General features: G+C 41.1%; 1 protein-coding gene across 1 annotated transcript in view; it reads left to right on the top strand.

The window, feature by feature from the left end:
• Positions 1–21,687, top strand: part of JAK2 (Janus kinase 2) — a 2,444,284-nt gene that overhangs the window by 1,538,159 nt on the left and 884,438 nt on the right. The window contains exon 14 of the mRNA XM_044060357.1: positions 202–313. Coding sequence (XP_043916292.1) covers positions 202–313 — 112 coding nt within the window. The remainder of the gene's footprint in view (positions 1–201; positions 314–21,687) is intronic.

Raw genomic sequence — 21,687 nt, forward strand, 5'->3', positions numbered from 1 at the left:
GTTTTTTGTATTGGTGCTTTTAGCTGTCTAAATGTTGGCTGAACATGATGTGGTAGCAGTTGAGTACAATCCTTTCATATAAATTTGACTGGCATTTCTCTCACTCTGGCATGTTTTGAGGTATTTTAGATTTTTTTTCATTCTGTGAATTTTACCGCACTTTATTAAAGCTGAATAAAACAGTATATTTTTTTATCATAGGATGGAATTTGCCATTTGTAAATTAAGGAAAACAGGCAACCAGAAGGGGCTTTATGTTCTTCGCGCTAGTCCAAAGGAGTTCAACAAATACTTCCTCACATTTGCCGTAGAGGTTAGTATAAAAGTTAGTCTTGAATAATACTTATGCAAATTACAGTATTTAATAAGTGTTTTTAAGAATGTAGGAGTACATTAACTTATCTTTTACATATTTCCATTTTTTCACAATGCATTTTTTTATTCATTGTACCCAATATTGGGAGCAGGGTAGTTTATAGAAAAGGGAGGCACCACCTTGCATTTTCTAGTAGAAATATGCGTAAAATTTTGCAACCGTTTCCATCAATTTGACTATTTTGAGTCCTCAAGCAGACTGATTTGTTTACTCACTGAATGATTATTTTTATTGACATTTTGAATGTTGTGTGTAAGTTATGCATTTAGTTTAGCAACATTTGTAGAAAGAACAGAAACTATTGTAAACATTTAGTTTGCCAAAATGTATAGGAAGAATAAATGACTGACTCTTCAAAGAGAACATGTTAGGTGCAAAAATACAAGTCTCCAACTCTTTGTTAATGTGGCTGGTATGGAGTTTATTCTTTACAATTGCTGTTCATTCTAAAAAAAATTTGCAGACTGACTGAATGCCTTGCATAAAGCCCTTAAAATAGCAGTAAATGGCTGTGTTTAGTGTGCCGTCAGTCTGTGTATCCAATGACTTGTGAAAGTTAGGTTCACTGAACTGGTTGGCTGTTTCACTAATATTTTTATAAAATGTCTCTCTCATTTTTCCTGAAAACTCATGTGCTTCTTACATTCATTTGGATGCTCTTGAAATGTTTTTTGATGCCAGTTATGTTGAGGCAGTGCATTGTAAATTCATACATAACATGGTTTGAGAATTTTAAGTCTGCTGGCAGTATTGCAGGAGTGTTGTGAATGAGTATGAGTGAATGCTCATTCACTGGTTTGCTTTCAAGAGGTGGTGATGGGTGGACATTTGCATTTGTCACTGATCTGATGTTCTGGATTGAAGGGTTCTGCTTGTGCATCTGAGTGTGGATGTCTAATGAGACAGTATCAGTATTGCAAGTGGCTTTATATTTAACATGCCTTAATGTTTGTGTGACTTTGGACTCAATATGTGCAAGTGGCAGAATGCGTGAGGTCACAACCCCTCCCAGTAGTCGAGCATGCTTATGGGCATGGCCTAGCTTTTGCTGCATATATATTTTCCAGCAATTGATTAGATGTCCTTCATGGATGCATCTGCAGTCATAACAAGTGGGTTGTCCTGTCGTCAGGCAGCCATCTCTGCTGGTCGCATCAGCCGACGCCATTTTCCTCAGTCTTTCTTGCAAGCAGAAGATGTAAGACTTCTAAGTACCCTTTGGGGACTCTTTCTTCTTCAGCCCGATGTCAGAAAAGTTAACAATTGTGTTTTAACCTGAAAAAAACAAATACCCATAAGATTTCCACTCTTACTGTCTGCCTTGTTTAGCTACAAGACTTATCAGACACCAGCAGTGTCCATTAAGGCCTTAGCCCTACTAAATCAGTGCCCTGCTGATGAATCAGACTGCTGAAGAATCCATTCCAGCTGCTTCCCCACCAGAAAGAACAGTTCGACTTAGGACAAAATCCCTATTCCTTCTGAAAGGGAAGCAAGGTCACTAGACAGATGGGGTAACTACACTTCAGCTACTCTCTCAGCTAGAGCTTTAAACTGTCAGTTCACATGATACAATACCAAGAGTTTGCTAACTACTGATGAATCTAAAGAAAAGAAATATATAGAGAGATGGTAAATAACATACAACAGGTTAGCAAGGCTTCCAAAAAATAAAATGGATGCACGCACTGAGGTTTTTTTTAGACACCAGCCATGACAGGGTGAAGAGACAAGCATGGCTAAAGGAACAAGCTTTTGCCCGGGGATCATGTTAAAGCTAAGTTGCTAGATGCTCCCTGACAACAAGTTTGTTTTGTTTACACCACCTGCAGCAGGTTATGAAGAAAATGGAAGAAAAGGCAAAAATCTGTTCAAACTGTTAAAGACTTCCTGCAGGTTCATGGACACAGTACAACAAATGGCATTCCTGACCACAGAAAAAAAAAAGAACTCTCTTTACTTCTTGGCACTAACAAAACTGAACAACAAGTTAAAGAAAAAAATTTTTACAGGCCTTGGGCATCATGGCATCATGCATAATCTTGGTCCCATTTGCCAGACTACATATGAGGAAACTACAGTGCCAGTCTAGAAACAGACCCAATCCCACCATGCTTAAAACAAAGTTCCTATGGTGGAGTATGACATGCCAGCCCAAGCCCAGGCCTGGCCTGCTCAAGAGATGTCAACAAGCCAGACCATCACACAAACACCAGACCTAGGATGACCGGGGATGCCACATGACAAACAAAGCGTGGATTGTTGTGGACACAGGATCAACTCACCTGCATCAATCTAAAAAAGAAATGCTGGCAGTAAAACTGGCATCCAAAAGTTCAAACCATTCCTCAAAACAGACAACACCACAGTTATGGCAATCAACCAAGAGGAGAGGCTCTCAAATAGGGAGGCACCTATTCTATACCCTATGAATGACCCTGTGCCTCTATGCAGGATTCTTCACTCAGCTTATTTGATTTACTAGAGGGAAAACTAGCAGACACAAGAAATACAGAGACAGACATACTAACTCGAAAATGCCCGGAAGCAGATCTCGGCGACAAACAGACCCACACCATCTCAAAGAAATGGGAAAAATGGAGGGCATGGCTCTATATCTCCATCTCAAATTCTGCACAGCAAAATTCTGCACCACAACATGGATTCCACCCCACTAGCACCTGGACTGGGACTCCCCTCCCTTTTGATCTGGAAGCTCCTGACAGCTTTCCTCCTCTTCCTTTGATACAAAAGGTACTACTAAAAGCCAAAAAAAGAAGGAGAGATAACCCTGATAGTGCCAGCCCCAAACTGGCCACCAGAACAACACTGGTACCCTAGAGCATGTCATGAACATGGCCAATACCTATACCCTTTGCCTTGTAAACCTAAACAACAACTCACAATACATCCAAACCTAAAAAAACAGACCGCTGCAAACACTGGTCATCACATAGCAACAGCTAAGCCAGCAACCCCAAAGAAGATTAAGACATTATTCTTTGGCTAGAAAACTAACAAGAAAAAAGAAGAATGCTGGAAAATGGAAAAGGTTTGTCATTTTTGTTACGAAGAGGAAAAAGATGTGTCACAACAATAATATGCCTAATTCTCACTGGAGTATCTGGTATCTTCTTTCATTCAGGCCTGTCCTACTCCTCCCATCAAAGATACATGCATCAGCTATTCAGCAGAATACAGCTTTGATCCTCCTGTTTTTTAGCACCTTTTGCAGGAGGCAGTTCCTCAGAGGAAAGAATGTAAAAAACCTCCAAGGAAACCACCATTAGGGACTTAAACTACTTAAACTTTGTAGAAAGTTGACACTATCCCTTTGAACCCAGCAGCAACAGCAGACCTACAACACCTGTCATGGAAAAACTGCTTCTACTGGCAATTACTTTTCAGCAAGGAGGGTTCAGAACTACAGGGCCTTAATGGCAGTGCAACCCTTCTAATCTTCCACCAAGATAGAGTGGTCCTTGAGGACTAATCCTACATTTATGCGTGGTATCCAGATCTTTTAAACTAGGCAATCCACCTACCTTCTTCTTTCCCAACAATAAAACAGAGGGGAAAAGATATACTGCACCTTGGATGTACATAGACAGCTACGCTTACTACTTGGCCAGAACAAAAATAGCAGAAAGACGTAGCCTATGCAACAGGAGGGAAGGAAAGTTATTTCCAAAACAGACAATCTCAAAATGGATAGGAAATTGCATACCATACTGTTACTCCTTCCATGGAAAACCAATTCCACAGAACATAAGACCTCATTCTACAAGGGCAACCACCACTACCACCTTCTTAACCTCCGTGCATACATTTGCAGCCCCTTATAATTTGCCTCTTTATTCCCGAGACGAGGGGTTTGCCACCACTGCTGTACTGCAGGGGATCTTAAACACCACATAATCTACCTTTTCCCTCCCCTAGTTGGCTATGGTATTCTACCCACTTATTGTTATGACTGCAGATGCATCCATGAAGCATAGTACAGTTTTAGCCTACCATAAATGTAGATGTCCCGAACTGGATAGCATCTGCAGTCAGTCTGTGGTACTAGGTGTTTACCCTCCCAATAGCTAGCTGTTGGGGGGAGTCTTAGTGTATCTTTTTGTATATATATTGTATATATAGTACATATTTGTGTTGTGTTTTCTATCTATTTGGAAACATTCACATCTATAAATTTCTTTACCCTAAGAAGGGGCTGGCATGGCTGGGGCAAGAAACACTGGACCGGACTTTGGAATCCCCTGCTGCAGGCTGCTGGCGACAGGAGGACAACCCACTTGTTATGACTGCAGATGCTATCCAGTTCGGACATCTACATTTATGGTAGGTACAAAACTGTACTTTATATGTCTTTATCTGGAAAGTTTTTCTAATAGTATAACATTCATCAACAAGTACAAGCTTACACTTTTTCTATTAAATTTGAGGAGAGCAGCATAAATAGCATCCTGCAACAATGTTTCTTGAATTGGGCAGTCTGCATCAGTTACTTCTGTGTTTCCTGTCTCCCAACATATAAATTCAATTTAGTGCATGTGTTGTACAAAGAATGTTCAAAATTGGCATTCTGTTCATTAAGGTAAGATTGTTTCTTTATGCACATACCTTAGAGATGTAACTCAGGGAGCCTGCTTGATATTGGAGAAAGTAGCAGAAGATTTATTGTGGTTATTAACTCATGACTTGAAACCATGCTGTATTGCATTTTCTGTACAACTTTTTCTGTTGCAGTCAGTATTTCCTCCGTAATATCTTGGTGTGGTAAACTGTTTTTAAATGTCTTTCATAATAATCCTGTAAACTATTTGACTGCTGTCGCAGTGTTTCACGTCACATACCTTGTTGCTTGTCAGTTCAGTCCATGAACATTTTGTTTGTTGTTTGTATCGCTTTAATCTGGTATTTCTTAAAGGATTGAATGTGCTTTCTCCTGTTGTGACTCTGGTAGTTTGGTGTAAACATCATCTCTTAAACTGTAAAGTGATGCCACCCGTAGAATAATTTCCTGATAATCAGACCTTCCATTGCATACAATCCAAAGGTCTTTCAGCAGCTGTATCTTTTGCTTTGAGAGGCCTTAATGTGGTGAATAACAGAGCATGCATGCTAAAGGAAAGTCTTAATGTGATATTTTATTATGAATGCACATTACAAAATTAATAACATGATGAATAAATAAAGGTGTTTAAAAAAGTCATGAAAGAGTTTCTCTGGTCACCAGATTACAAGAGAGGATAAACAAAGGCGGTCTGTCTTGAATGCTAATAGATGGCTGCAGTAAAGAGGAAAGCAGTGCAGAGATAGGCTGTTGGACTTCCCTTGTATGGTCCCAGACAGAACTCAGAAATGGTAAACTGGGATACCTATATTTCATCTGTAAGTTGCACCCCAGAATTCCTTTATTTCAAAGAACACGCTAGAGAATAGAATATTATTTTCTCCAAACACCTGTATTGAATAATCAGTTTGTGACATAGGCAAATTTACATTCGTATAAAACTATATTAACATAAACATTATACTTCACATATGTTGTTATATATCATATAACCTAAGCAATATTACATAAATTATTAATTTTTTTTTAAATAAGAGACATCTTTATTAAACCATCACTTGAGAATAGAATATTCTAGAACTGGTCCTGACCAACATGGTATTGATATCAACTATCCTCTGGGTACTTCCTTTTCCAGTTAACTCCAATCACAATCTAGTAACATTTTCCTTCAACATTTCCATGTAGTTTGATACAAACATTGCAAAGTTTAGAGACTTCAAACCTAATGATGTTCTACAGTGCTTTGATCAAGTCTCAAAATTTGAGTTTAACTGTTTCAGTCAGGATAATGACACAGCAAGGAGTTATAAAAACTCTTTGAGCACTTGGATAAATGCATTGGCTTGGTAGTCCCCACCAGATCCAGATAAAGTGGGAAAGTTTAAATGTAAACCAGCTTGATGGTCCACGTATATTAATAAAAATAGAATAAAAGAAAAATGGTTCTTAAACTGTACTCCAAAACAAAACCATCAAGTCAAGGTTAATATAAAAAAGCTGCTGAAAGAATTAAAGCAAACACCATCAAGAATCCATAAGCATGCCATTAACTATAATTACAGATCCTTCTTTAGTTAGATTAGGAAATCTAAGGAATAATGCCCAGTATTGCTCGGCACTTATTCAAAAAGGTGCTACCTACTCAGATCCAGTAGAGATGGCCAACATACTAGCAAACCAGTTCAGTGCATATTTCACCCTCAAAATAACTATAGAAAGCCCACATATCCCACAGAATCTCAAACCCCTGATCATTTCCAAAGAACACTTGCTAACAGTACTCTCCAAATTGAAAACTGCGTCATCCATGGTCACCTGGTAATAAACTCGGTTGCCTGATAAACAGTGCAGAACTTGTCTTAGTGAACCTGGTCTTAAAAATATTTAGATTGAGCTTAGCCACTAGTGTTTTGTCCCCGAAGTATGGTGCACAACTATTGTGATGTCACAAAGCTGGACCAACCACTGACCCCAGAAACTACATACCCGTTAGCCTGATTAATCTGTAAACTCATGGGACGTCATAACTGAATTAATAGTGTAAGAAAACTTATAAGGTTTGATCCCTAGCAGTTTGGCCTTAAGGGTAGATCCTGACTAATGAATCTGGTCAGTGTATTTGAGAGAGTAACGCAAGCCATGGACAAGGGGATGTGCTTGTCCATACAGCATAGCGTGACCTGGCTAAGGCTTTCTACACCATAACACCATGCCACGTGCTTAATGTCGTAAGCAAACTGAGTGAACTCTGAATTGACTCCTACTTAGGTGGATAGAAAATTTGTTGAAGGATAGAACCCATGGCAGGTGCATCCTCAGTAAGTGTGAAGGTGATCAGTAGTGTTCCTCGGGACTACATGCTGGGACTCCTGCTATTCATCATCAACATTTCAGATTTCCAGATTACAGATGGGGATCTCTGGCTAACCAAGTTTGCAGATGACTGTAAACTTGGTGTCATCCTCAAGTCCTCTGATACACAGAAGCTCTGAAACTTAAACATGTCAACAACTGATGCTCAAAAATCAGCTTAAAAGTAAACGCTGCAAGTGTAATATCACATTTGGTTAAATGATTCTTTATCTAGCTTATTCTACAGACAGCACTGTGCTTCAAAATGAGTGTGGTAAAAGACCGTGGAACAAAAAAAGATACCTTGCCATTGACCATCATGTTGCAGTGGTGGTTAGGAATTCTTTTTTACCTGGTGTAGCTGATTGCAAAAGGTTTTTCATCTAGATTCAAAAAAGTTCTTACCCTCTTTGTAGTCCACATTGCTAAGTCCTTTTATCAAATACAGTACCCCTTGTGGGATGCATCTTAATAGGCATATCACGCAACTGGAAAGAAACCTTTTCTAAAAGGATACAAGGCCTAAACGACATATTCCCGTCACTATACTGTGTATCCTACAGTCTAAGAGGTGACCTGTGTCTGACATACAAGGCATCCTACAACCCATTACTGATGGATTTACTGCACATCATCATGTCAGATGGGATCAGAAACATTCAGTCTAGGGATCTAAACCTCTTCTTGCAACAGCAGCAGAATGATTTGGAGTGACAGGTGTATCTTGTAGAAGATACATCTGCTGTGGAACACACTCCCCATCCATGTAAAACAAAGTTCATCCGTGTCCATATTCATACCAGTTTAGATCTCTGGATGAGAAATGGACAATTTACCCCAGGACTGCACCCTGTACTACTGATGGAAAGTGTCAGCTCCTAAATGCTTTATCCCATTTGTGGGTTCCCTCAGATCATCTATGGTAGGATCCCAGTTGTTCTCATTAAAGGGTAATGTATAATTATCGACCATAGGGGTAAAACCAGTCTATAACTGAATGGGAGAGGTTATTTCTAGCACAAAAAGGAAAATTTGCTAAGCTTAATATGGTTTGCAAGAGTAGCTAGCCTTGTACTTATCTATGAACATATGAAACCAGAGGTTTCTAAGTAAAAAGATCACAGGCATAAAAGATAAGAGCTATCAAGAGAGGTTCAAACGGTCTTTCTTGCACTGAAACCAGGCATGTCAACCTGCTTCAGCAGGTGAACAAAACATGGTGAAGAGACAGATTTAGTCAGGCACTGCTTACCCCTTCTCTGAACAAACTTAAACTCAAAATTAAGCAGTGTGGCACACTGTTTTCCTTCAAAAGGTAGTTGAACAACTGGATAGTTATCCACAAATTCACCCATGGTATGACTGGCCTTCTCCTTCTGCTCCTTGAAAAATGTCCAAGTCTCCTAAAGTTTCCAAGTCCACCATTTGATGGCAGACTGGACCCTTACATGCTGCAGACACACCCTCAGCTAGTGAATGATTGAGCTTATGACTGCCACTCAATCCCTGTCCAGTTTTGAGAGTGAATCCTTTCATACTTATTCATGGGTCTGTCTGTTTAGTATGGAAACAGCAAAGTCCTCTACCACTTGTCTGAAAGTTGAACTCTGGTTAGGGGAATTTACTGTCTTTCCTCCTTAAGGTCAAAGGTTGTGAGTGTTGACTATACATCCAGAGAGCTTCCAGCACCTCTATACCCCCCCATGAAGTATTAAGTGTAGAGTTGAGATTCATTGAAAACAGTCAGTGTAATGTAATGCATACTATTTACTATAAAAATAGTGTAGTATATGGCATGCATAGTTTTAAAAGTTGCTAATATCCAAGTGACCTAGAATTCATATCATGTGATATACCTTCCTTTGAAAAAGCAGTCTACACAAATGTTGCTTTCAAAGCATTCCATCAAATATTAGTATTTTACATGACATGTAAGCTTTTGACTAATTGGCCTGCCATGCTCTGCATTCTTTCTAGGCAGACATCTCTGTGATCTGTCCAATGCAATACATGTCCTAGAAGACCCATACACTTTGCTACACTCACTGGTTAGACAGAGAAAGCCATGGACAAAAGAGTATTGTGGTGCTTCAAGAGGTTAATTATTTCCCTTGGCAACAAGTACAATAAAATTTAAAAATTCAGCATTTTTTTAAAACTAGGTCAGTGAAGTTAAATTACACCAGATGAGCTGGAAAAAATGCAGGAGATGGGAATTTTTAGGAAGAGATGGTTACTGAAGTGGAGCAAGAATTGCAGTCCTCCGTTAAGGTATGTGAAGGTACAAAAAATTTATTTGAAAAGGACAAGAGTGTTAGCTCAAATCAAGTATGATCTGTGGCATTTAATTAGGTTGCATCCAGTTTGTGAGTGTTGACCAGAAGGAGTTAAGATTGGATGCCAATTTATTGCTTGGATTAGTAAATTTTTATGGCACCCCTTAAACAGCATATTGACAGAATTCTAGACAAGGTGATAGACTGTTGGGTAGGTGGATTGTGTTAAACAGCAGTTGGTGCCTGTGCAGAGTGAAGCTTGTAGAAATAAAACTGTGACTGGTTAGAGTACTAGAAGGAGAGGAAGGGATAAAATTGCTGGACTTAATAAAACTAAGGTGGCACAGTAGAAGGCTTCACAAGCACTTGGTTGGGTATTGAGAAAGTTTTATTTATTTATTATTATTATTATTCTCAAGCAAGAGGATATATGACAAACCTAGAACTATTTTGATCAGATTTGAGTTGATATGAAAAAGAACATGTTTTGTGACAGTTGTGGCAACTGGTAAAACTTATTACAGTGGCAATATGACCTGTGTGTGTAATGCAGTATTACTCTGAGGTTACATTCCAACAAACCTGATATTTTTCAGTTCCTTTCAAACTTTTTGACTTAAGCTGCAACTGTTCTATAAAACCGCAACAAGCCTCCATATCCAGTTGTCATAGTGGCTTTGCTTCCTGTTCTGTAGCATCTCACAAGTTGTGCAAGGCTTTTAAAGGTACTCCACTAAAGGAACCAGTTCCTGATTTTTATCCTAACTTTGTGTGAGGTCTAAACTAAAAGTCACTTTGAATCCATTTTTTCCATGAAATTAAAATTCTTGTCTTGGAAGACTTTCTCTTTTGTTGCATTTACTTCAGAAAGAAGAGTTTCTGATTTGCAAGCCTTGCGTTTTAAATCCACCATCTAGTTTTACATAAAGACACCCCTAAGAACAAGCCCTCCTTTTATTCCCAAGGTCGTCTTGGAAATTACTGTGAACCAGCAAATTCTTATACTTGTTTTCTTTCCAAACCTTCCAGTCGAAGAGAGTATATCCTTCATACCAAAGATGCCCATAGACAGTTTTCCACTCTCTGTTCAAAGAATTAAATATATAAGGAAAAGATGCTCATCTTTTTTATCTCTTTCTCTCCTAACAAGCCCCCCCCCCCCCAAAAAAAAAAAAACAAAAGCTCATACTACCAGTTCTATAGGGACTTGAACAGACTTTTACAGAAATTCCTCAGTGGAAGAGAATTGTGCTGCAGCAACCTGGTCTACATTGCACACGCATTTATTAAACATTATAAACCTGATGTCATTTCCAGATCCACTGTTCCAAAGGATCTCCTGCCATGATACCACCCAAGTACACAGGTAGTTTGGGACTCGATCCGTTACTTGGATCAGACAAGACTGACTGAATGAATAGGATATGGTATTTACATACTTACCATAATGTTGAATACTTTCATTCTGGTACATCCAATATGACATCCTCTCCCTCTATCCTCTTGCCAAATTGTCACTGACAGGATACATGAAGGACCAAGTAGAAGCTGTTCTCCAGTGTATTTCCTCTTTCCATTGCAATTTTATTTCTGAATTAGGCAGCAGACTTGATCTGAGGAGGCTGGCTACACCAAAGAATTATCGGAGGGGAAAAAGTTTAATGAAGCTTTAAACACTATTTTAAACACTAGTCATGCAAAATCAGATCTGACAAGCAGCTTGAAGACCCATTAATCATATCAGGTGGATCAAATTGAAAGGATCAATTGTTATAGTAAGAACATAACTACTATTTTAGATAAAATATGAATACATGACTCCTGCCCTGCCAGTAACCCCATAGTAATACAATGCCACCATTATTGTTTTTTTTTTTCCCTCTCTTCTATTACTGTTGGAGCCTCTCTCGCAGTCAGTATTATTACTGCCCTATTCCTTTGCCCCCAAAGTCAACCATTAAGGTGACAAATCTTCAGTGCTTTCTTGCTGGTAAAGTGCCCTCTTTCTGGCAGGCCTTGATTGATTGATGGTCAGTTAGTGTTTCTACAAGGCTGGGCAGATAAGTACCCCATTGGAGAATACCTTCTATTTTATCATATATTCTTGCTAAGGGTTAAAACTGGTGATCTGATGTCAGTCTTCACATAATCCTGGACTGTGAGCTCTGTTCCGAACCTTGGAAACTGACTCAGTTGTTTATTTCAGCTCATAAATCCAAACTTTCAAGATACTTTACCCATAATGCTCCTCTCAAAATTACCTCCGATCTCATTTGCCGCTTCGTGCGTCAGATGCATGTGACCACTCTCACACTTTGGCTTACATTTAAAGTAAGTTTTTTCCTTTAAAATATATATTTTTTCTCTTTTATAAAGTCTCCCTTTTATCTCTAGTGTCCTTTTTTCTCTACCTGCTACTCTTGTTATCTTAATAGCGTTTGTATCTCTCCATCACTCTACTTCACTACCATTGGTAGTCCTTTCCTCAGTACCATTGTTAGTACTACTTTTTACCCATTTAGGTATTTTCTTCAATACCATGATTGATATTTCCTTCCAAGACTCCCTGACCGGTTCCAAGGTGCATAAATCAAATTCATTAAGTTCAGAGCCTTCCATGACCATCGGTGCTTCGGCCTTTGTTGGATGAGACTCAGCCTTCTGTTTCAGGGGTTGCCTCCTTGGTGTGGGGTGGGACCTCTGTTCTGGTCTCCATCCCCCTACAGGAGGGCCAGTCTTCCAAATCATGGAGAAGGCCTTGTCCACTGGGGACTCGCAGTCTCTGCCATCCCTATTGGGCCAGACTTCTACATCTCCTTAACCAGAGCTTCCATCTGCCTCTTCCCTGGGACAGAGGGCACAAAAGCCCCAGGAAAGTCCCTCTTTGGTGGTTTCTTCTTTGGATACTTCCAAGAAACATCCCCTGAAGAAGTACCTGCAAAGAAAAAGTGCAAGATGAAGCACTTAGACTCCCCAGAAGAGTCATTCACCAAAGATACTGACTTTGATGAAAGTGAAGATTCCCCCAGGTCACCCCTTGATAATGTTTCCTTCGGGGAAATCCTAGAGATCCTGAAGCAGAGGGGTGGCTGGTCTTCCCTCCAGCCTTCTTTGGAGGAGTCTGTATACCTGAAGGCTTTTCATGCCCGGCCTTCTACCTCTTGGATCTCTCCACCCACTGGCAAACTTATTAAACTGATCACTCAGCGGGCATGAGAGATGCCCGACTCCATCAAACCAATCCCCAAAAGACCTGACGGGATCTTTTCTGCCCCCAAAGAAAAGCAACATTGGTCCAAAGGCATACCCGTGGGTGCCATGGTGGTAGCGGCAGCCACTAAGAAAGAACTTGCTAAGGAAAGTCCAACTATCCATCCTCCTAACAAGGAGTCTAGGACTATGGATAGGTTTGGGAAACGCATTTACGATTCATTGACCTTTGCTCTCAGGTCCTTGAACTACATGGCACACTTTACAAGGTTACAGAGAGATGTAATCAAAGAACTCTCGGATACCCTCTCAGGAGCAGTAGCTGAAGAGGTACGGGACAAAGTTGCTTCTCTGCTCACTACCCTTAAAGCAATTTCCAGCTCTTCCATGAGGCTGATTGCCCACGCAGCTGAAGGATCGACAAGAGTGGCAGGTTCAGGCATAGCCATTAGAAGGCACTCCTGGATGCGCTTGTGAGATTTTGCAGAGACATTTAAAGCATCATTTGTTAACACTCCGTTTGACGAATTATCCCTTTTTGGTCCTAAGGTAAAAGATACTCTGGCCAGATGTCAGAAAGACGGGAAGACTCTCTCTCACATAGGCATACATTTCTCCACTCCTCAACCGCCTTATTCTAGGAGCCAGAGAAGTGGGGAAGACTATGGTTTAAAAAATCCCAAGGGCCTTTCCAGGATTCACATGGCAAAGTCTTTCCCTGGGCCAGAGGGGGAAGTAATGCAAGATGCCACTCGAGGCAGAACTGGCCCACAGAACCAGGGGTCCAGAGATTCCTTCTCTGGTGCTTCCTGCCATTACTTCTGAGCGGAGGCCTGCTTGCCTCTGGAGGCAATTGGGGTGGTTATCTCTGCACCAACCCACCTGGCAACTAATAACTTCGGACAAATGGGTGTCAGGAATTGTATCCAGCGGTTACAATATTCCACTTTCTATAAATCCAAACCTCCAAAAAAGACTCCTGGATGTTCCACCCAATCACAGGCAAGCAGCAATAGTAGAAATTCAAAAACTGCCCGACAAAAGAGTCATCCAGAAAGTCTCACCAGACAAAATAGGATCCATGTTTTACTCGAGATTCTTTTTAATGCCCAAAAACAGGGGACTGGTGACACATTTTGGATCTCAGCTAGTTCAACAAGGCAGTACAGCAAACCAAATTTTAGATGGTCTCTGTACAGTCTATTCTCCCATTTATGGAAAAGGATGATTGGATGTGCTCTATAGACCTCCAGGACATGTATTACCACATAAAAATGGACAGACGCTCCAAGACATTCTTGGGCTTTTGGCTGAGAGCCAGTCATTTCCAGTTCAGAGCACTGTCCTGTGGACTCACCTCAGCCCCCAGGGTGTTCACCAAATGCCTGGCAGTGGTAGCAGCTCATCTCAGACTGCAAGGATTTTGAGTTTTTCCATACCTCGACTGGCTCCTCATTGCTACTACCAGGCGTTAGATAGAACGGGCAAGAGATTACACTTTGCATCTCTGTGCATCTCAGTAAATTATGAAAAGTCAAATTTCAACCCTCAGAACTAGAATTCATCAGAGCCATGTTGAACACAGTTGCAGGAATTGCTTCACTCCCACTGGAAAGGCTACAAAGGACCAGATCTCAGGTCAACCAAATTATCCAAAGCAAAAGTGTTCCAGCTAGATTAGTCCTACAAGCATTAGGCTCGAAGGGAGCCTCGATCACGCATTCATTTAGCAAGATATCACATGCAAATCTTACAATGGTTACTAGCCTCCCAGTGGTCTCTGATAGATCATCCAATGTCTCACCCCATCTTGATTACCAATTGCTGCAAACAGGATCTATCATGATATCTCCATTCCCAAGATTCTTTTGGACCAATCATTCATCCTTCTGCAGTTCCATGCCATAGTGAACACAGATGCCTCCCAGACAGGGTGGGGGGGGGGGCATTATCTGGGAAGGACAGTCCAAGGCATGTGGTTCCAACTGGAGGCCAACTTGTACGTCAGTATTCTAGAGATGAGGGCAATGCTGTTAACATTGCAAGCATTTCAGGATGCTCTTCCTCTAGGAACAGTAGCAATTCAGATGGACAACATGTTGGTAGTCTGGTATATCAACAAACGGGGGAGCCATATCTTACCCACTGTGTCAAGAAGCCCTCAGAGTTTGGCAGTTTCTTCCAACGGCTTTCTCACATTCTGAGGAGCTCCAATGTGATAGTGGACAAACTGGGCAGAACCTTTCTCATGCCTTACCAAGTAGTCTCTCAATCCTGTGGTGGCGAAAGAGATTTTTCATCACTGGGGGCCAACCTTGTTGTGATCTTTTTGTGTCCCCTCTAAACAAGTGCAGCAGTTATTTTGCCCTAATCCCCCCTTCCAGGGGGAGTCACCCAGAGATGCTCTTCTCCATGATTGGCCCCTTGGTCTTCTCTATGCCTTTCCCCAACTCCCTTAATTTCACAGTTTCTAAAGAAAGCCAAGAAGCTGGAGAACTCGGTAATCATCATTGACCACTTTTGGCCTCCACAAGTTTGGTTTCCCTTCCTTTGGCCTCATCTTCAGAAACCATGAATACTGGACCCAGCCCCAGATCTGCTGTCTCATCCATAGGGCATGGCTCATCCGAAACTCCATCTCAAGCTCACGACATGGCTTCTCCAATTCCCATGATTGACAGGCATCCTTCCCTTTCCTCCCCTGTCCGTCAAATCATTGTAGCCCATCATAAATTTTAACTAGGAAACTGTATTAAAGTAAATTGGAAAAATTTGCAAGTTGGGGTCTTATGAATGAACTTGGTCCTTATTTGAACCCTGTTCACAAAACTTTGGATTTTTTAGCTAACCTTTATCACTCTGGTTCATCTACCTCACCAATTAAAGTCCATCTTGCAGCAATCTCGAACTTCCATACAGGGTTTAATGGGTCATCCTTTGTCACACAAACTTTGTAAAGCCTTTTTAAAGGGAGTCCTAATGTTAAGACCTCCATTTCCTTGGGATCTAACACTAGTTCTTCAGTCCCTTACTTTGTCTCCTTTTGAACCATCAGCTACTTGTGACTTAAAGTTTTTGACTTGAAAACTTTATTTTCAGTGGCTATTACATCTGCCAGAAGAGTATCTGAACTTCCGGCCTTGTCCTACAAACCGCCCTACATAATATTTCACAAAGATAGGGTCTCCCGTAGGACTAATCCATCCTTTTTACCGAAGGTAGTCTCAGAATCTAATATCAGTCAGACAATTCAGCTACTAGTCTTTTTCCCTAATTTTTGTAATAAAGGGGAGTATTCCCTTCATTTATTAGATGTCCACAGACAGCTACATTTTTATCTACACAGAACGAAGGATTTCAGAAAATCTGACAAACTGTTTGTTGCCTTTTCCTCACTTTCTTTAGGTAACTCATTTTTTAAGGTTACTTTAGAAAAATAGCTGAGAGATTGTGTCACATTTATCAGTTAATCAGAAGGGCTCTGTCTTTCACGCCCAGTGAAGGCACACTCAACAAGAGTGGTGAAATGTTTGCAGTTTTTTTATGTCAAAGCTTCTTTAGATGATATTTGTGCAGCAGCCATTTGGTTTTCTCCTCATACCTTTATCACTCATTACAAATTGGATCAGTTCTGTAGGGGACAAGCATCATTCGGTTCGATGGTGCTTAGGAATATTCTTCTATGAGACCTCCCAAGATTCAGGTAACTAGGGACTCTGTCCCACAGTCAAGGATTATGTCAAGATTGACAACATCAGATAAAGAAGTTATGTCTTACCATAACGTTCCATCTGTGTTGTCGATCTTCACTAATCCTTGACATTGCCCCACCTCCTTCCCCCTGCCTAAGACTCTTAGTGGATTGAATTTTTACATAACTGGCTTCGTATTAGGGACACATATCAGGTCTCTCATTCATATTTGCTATTGTTCTGCAACTGTTTTGGGCAAACTCGATCTGAGGTAATTTTGAGAAGAGTATTATGTGTAAAACCTAGCTCGAGAGTTTGGAAGGCTTGAGCTGAATTAAACGTCAGTCAGTTCCGAGGCTCAGAACCGAGCCCACAGTCAGGGATTAGTGAAGATCAAAAACACAGATGGAATGTTATGATAAGACATGCCTTCTTTTTTTAGCAGTTGTTACTAATGTTTTACCTTAAAAGTTGTATTTTAAGCATGGTTCCCTATGAGAAAATACCTTATAAAAGTTTATTTAATTTGTGAGAAAAAAATTTACTTTTCTGTCAAAGTTTCTAGTTCAGGGCTAGGATTAGAGGTTATGGGGGTTGTCATTACACAATTTTCTTCAAACTTTTTAAAGTCAGTTTGTACAGTTGACTGTCCAAGGCTTTGTTTCTCGGTTGTCAGGCTATTTTTGGAGGGAAATGGACAAGGCTTCAATTTCTTTGGTTCTTCCCTCCCTGAACTGCAAAACGAAAAAAGGTATATGGGTGGCTTCCATCTTCATGCCAGTTTCTTTTTTGTCGCAGACAACAGTGAGAGACTGCAATGGCCATTTCAGGTACCTTAGAGCACTCATCAGTTTCTCTCGATCCCTCTGGTGTTGCTCCCTGAGACGCCACTAAGGACCCGGAGACCACTTCAACTGCACCTGTTCATCTGCCCTTCAGGCAAAGAAGAACCAAGCTTGGGCTCTGAGGATGGAGCTAATGATGCTGTACTGTGAAGCTGCCCTGAGGAGCTTGATTCCTGGGGAAAGGACACATCCTCAGGTTATTCTTTTATGGGGGGTTTCCTAGGAAAAGAAGACATAAAGTTAGGCATTTTTCTTCTCTCTCTCTTTTTTTTTTCATAGGATGAGCAAAGATTTGCTGGATTTTGCTAAGGGATTATTTTATAACTCAGTCTGCAAATTGTTACACTCAGAATTTTAAAAGAAACATTTTCTTCTCTCTTAGATTCTGATTCTCAGTCTAAGGGACAGACAGTAAATAGATTTAGATTGTCTTTCTCAGTTACCTACTTCACAGGAGAAGGTCTTTCTCAATTACCTACTTCACAGGAGAAGGAATCTGAGTGTGAAAATGTTTTTCTTTAGATTCTAGTCAAGAGGTTTTCTGGTACTTAGCTAGAATGAAAGAGTTGTTTCAGTGGAGCAAAAGAAATTCCAGAATTCTAGCAGAAGTGTTATGACTTTGTTACAGGAGGGTTTTCCACAGTCTGCAGCTGTTCCTGCACTCTTGCCAACATTAGAGGATGCTTGCTTGGGAGGCCTGAGTTTGCCTGCCAGTCAATTTCCTGCCACCAAAACTTCTGACAAATTTGTCAAACCCACAAATTCCTCATTTTAACCCCAGATCAAGCCCTGCAGTGATTTTTTTGTCAAAACCATCTTCTGCTAAAATAAATAAATAAATAAATAAAAACTTCTACCAAACAGTTTTTTGGCAGCTAACCAAACCTATTCTTTCTGATAAAGTTACAAAAACATTTGATTAATTTTGGAAGAGTTTATTCTTCTACCTTAGCTTTCAGAGTAGTGAATTGTCAGGCTCTCGTGTCCAAGTTTCTGCTGGCTTCTTTTGATAATATGCAAAAGTTAATTGCTGATTTCCATTCCTCAGAGACAAAGACATAACTGTGTTCTTTAATTCCCTCTGTGTCTCAGGTAACCGAACACTCTCTACAATGATGTTGATCATGTTTCACTGTTGCAGTCATTACACTTGGGTTATCCTGCTGGCAGGCGACCCGCAGTTGGCCTGAGTTCCAAAGTCTTGGTCCGGCGTCTGTTGCTGTCGCCTCTTCCCTGACGTCAGTGCGCCAGGGGTATAAAAGTTGCAACCAATGCCATTTTCTTCAGTCTTTCTTGCCGCGCGGTGCCTGAAGCAAAAGTAGTTCGCAAGTGCCGGTCGGCCGACTCCTGAGATTTTCAAAATTGAGTTTCAGAACCAAAGTCTTTAATAAAGCTAAGTACCCCATTGGGGAAACTTTTTCTTGCTCCAGACCGGTGTCAGTAAAATTTAATAAGTGTATTTCTTGTGGGAAGCAAATACCTCATAAGGACTTTCACTCTTACTGTATTCCTTGCCTAGGCCCTGACCACAACGTTACTAGTTGTTGGCTTTGTGCTAGATTCAATAAACGCACTATTAAACATCGGTTTGATTTTGCTTTACATTATTTTGGCCGAAGGTTTAATTACATAATGCCGTCGGAACAACCAACCGGAATTTATAAAAAACGCAAAGGCAAAGAAAAGGACAGGCATCCGAGGTCCAAAACCGACGACAAAGCCTCTTCTAGGCCAGTCGCCGGTTCTCATTGAGGTGCTTTTGCAGCCCATGACACCTGCTACCTCAGAGCCACAGGCTGTAACCGACAGCCACGTGGAGACACCGAGGCCTGTGGAAACTCAAGGTATTGGGCCTATGGAAACTATACCCTCAGATGGGTCCGGGCCGCTGAGCAGGCATCGGCTTCTCAGCTTACAATTAAGCCCACAGCAGCAAAGGCAAAGTCAAAAACACCATTAAAGACAAGGAAACAAGTACAGCATTCTCCAGAACAGTCATCCATACCAAAGAAACAGATGCTTAAAATGGCCGAAGACCTAATTACTGTAACCAGGGGTTCCCATCCCCCTCCTGACAAAAGGCCTAGGCAAGACACTGATTATGATTCCTCTGACCCGGTTTCCATTTCCTCTGATTCCTCTTCTGATCAGGGATATTCTCTCCCTCCCTATGAGGACTCTGATGCAGAAGAGTCCATACCATCAGCCTCTCCACCTGAGGATTATTCTTTTGGGGAAACCCTGCACACCATGAGGGAGCATTTCCATTGGGAGAGCCAGGATTATTCAGAATCCAAGTAAAGGCTCAGAGACTTCCTTTTGTTGCCTCAGCATATGCCCCTGGCTATTCCCCCAGTGCTTGATATTGTTGATGATGTTTTTTCTGAATCCAGTGCGTCTCCTGATTCTTTACCCCCTGCACCAGTCAAGCCAGACAGGTACTACAGAGTCCCCTGACTCTCATAAATTTCTTTACAAAAACCCCGCTACAGACCCAGAAATAATTTCTCAGGGTCCTAAAGGGGGGGGTTAAGGCTTCCACTGCTAAAAATCCTGTCCCCTCGGATAGGGATTCCAGAGCTCTGGACAGATGGGGGAAAAAAGTTTACACTTCTGCTACTTTAGCTGTAAGAGCTTTAAACTGTCATTTTCACATGCTTAAATACCAACAGTACCTCATGTCATTTTTAAAACAGAAAATGGTTTCAAATACAGAAGGTCCTGACAGTAAGGAAATGCAGGATTTATTGCATGCAGCTGAACAAGTGGGAAAGCATACTCTGCAATGTGGTTTTGATTCATTAGAGGCTTCTTGTAGAGCTGCAGTTACAGGCTCTGTTATTCGAAGGCATGCTTGGTTGAAAGAACAAAGTTTACCTGACCTTGTTAAAGTAAAATTATTGGATGCTCCATTACAGCATGATACTTTGTTTGGTGTTAAGAAGAGGTTTTAAAGAAAATGGAGGATAAAGCAAAGTCAATGCAGACAGTCAAAGATTTCTTACAGGTTCAACCACCTAGATTTAGCAGAAACTGGCCTTCAAAAGATTGGTCCTTTCCAGTGTCAGACAGGCCACAAAGAGGCAGATCTCAGCCCCAAGGCTCCAACAAACCTAAACAATGGGGTACTTCAGCCCCCAAAGGAGGGAAGACAAATTACAACCTTATAGGAAACAGTCCCAATGACTTCCCTCTGCAAATGCCAAGCACTTACCTTTTGACAGCACCCCTAGGGGGGAAGCTAGCACTTTTCTCAAAAAAATGGCATATGATCACCCAGGACCAATGGGTGCTGAATATTGTTTCTCAGGATTACAGGTTCCACTTCCACATGCTTCCAAAACCAAAAGGTATGCCAGACCTGCCACAAAACCAATGGGCAGAGGCACAAAAACAGATTGCTGCTCTTATGGACATGGGAGCTATTCAAAATGTTCCACAGCAAGAACAGTGACAAGGATTTTACTCTAGACTTTTTTTAGTACCCAGAAAGGACAAAGCCTGGAGACCAATACTGGATCTGTCAATCCTAAATACTTTCCTGGATGTTCCAGAATTCAGAATGTTAACACTGCAACAACTTCTGCCCATGCTGGGCAAGAAGGTTTGGCTAGTTACTTTGGACCTCAAGGAGGCATACCTGCATGTCCCAATCAGACAATCTTGCAGAAGATACCTCAGATTCATAGTAGGCTCAATGCAGTACCAATTCTCTGCACTGCCCTTTGGCTTATCTACTGCGCCCAGGGTCTTCACAAAATGCCTGGCACCAGTAATTGCATTTTGCAGGCAAAAAGGAATTCAGATATATCCCTACTTGGACGACTGCCTTAATCAAGCAGAGAGCAAGGACATTCTTCTAAAGCATCTGGTGTTTGTAAAAAGATTGCTAATTTGCCTAGGGTACACAGTAAACGAAAATAAATCAAAACTAGTGCCCTCTCAAGAGATAATATTCCTGGGTGCAAGCTTAAATACAACTGCCCAGATGGCTTATCTCACACCAGACAAACAAAGGCAACTGACTCATTACTTTCAAATGATGGCAACAAAAACCCAGCTCCCTGCACGAAGAAATTCCGCAGGCCCTGGGCTTCATGCCATCCTGCATTCTACTAATTCCATATGCAAAACTGCATATGAAGAAACTACAATGGTATCTAAAAAGTGTTTGGACTCAGCATTGTCACAGCCTGGAGACAATCATAACCTTAATTCCCTGCCTACAACAGGAGTTTCGATGGTGGGCCCAGGCCTGTCACCACAACAAGGGTCAGCCTTTCACTTTACCCACAGCCAGGCAGACAATAACAACAGATGCATCGGATTATGCCTGGGGGGCACATATGGCAGG

The sequence above is a fragment of the Protopterus annectens genome, chromosome 2.part0 (genome assembly GCF_019279795.1).
Source record: "Protopterus annectens isolate FY-2018-M chromosome 2.part0, PAN1.0, whole genome shotgun sequence".
Taxonomy (NCBI): domain Eukaryota; kingdom Metazoa; phylum Chordata; order Ceratodontiformes; family Protopteridae; genus Protopterus; species Protopterus annectens.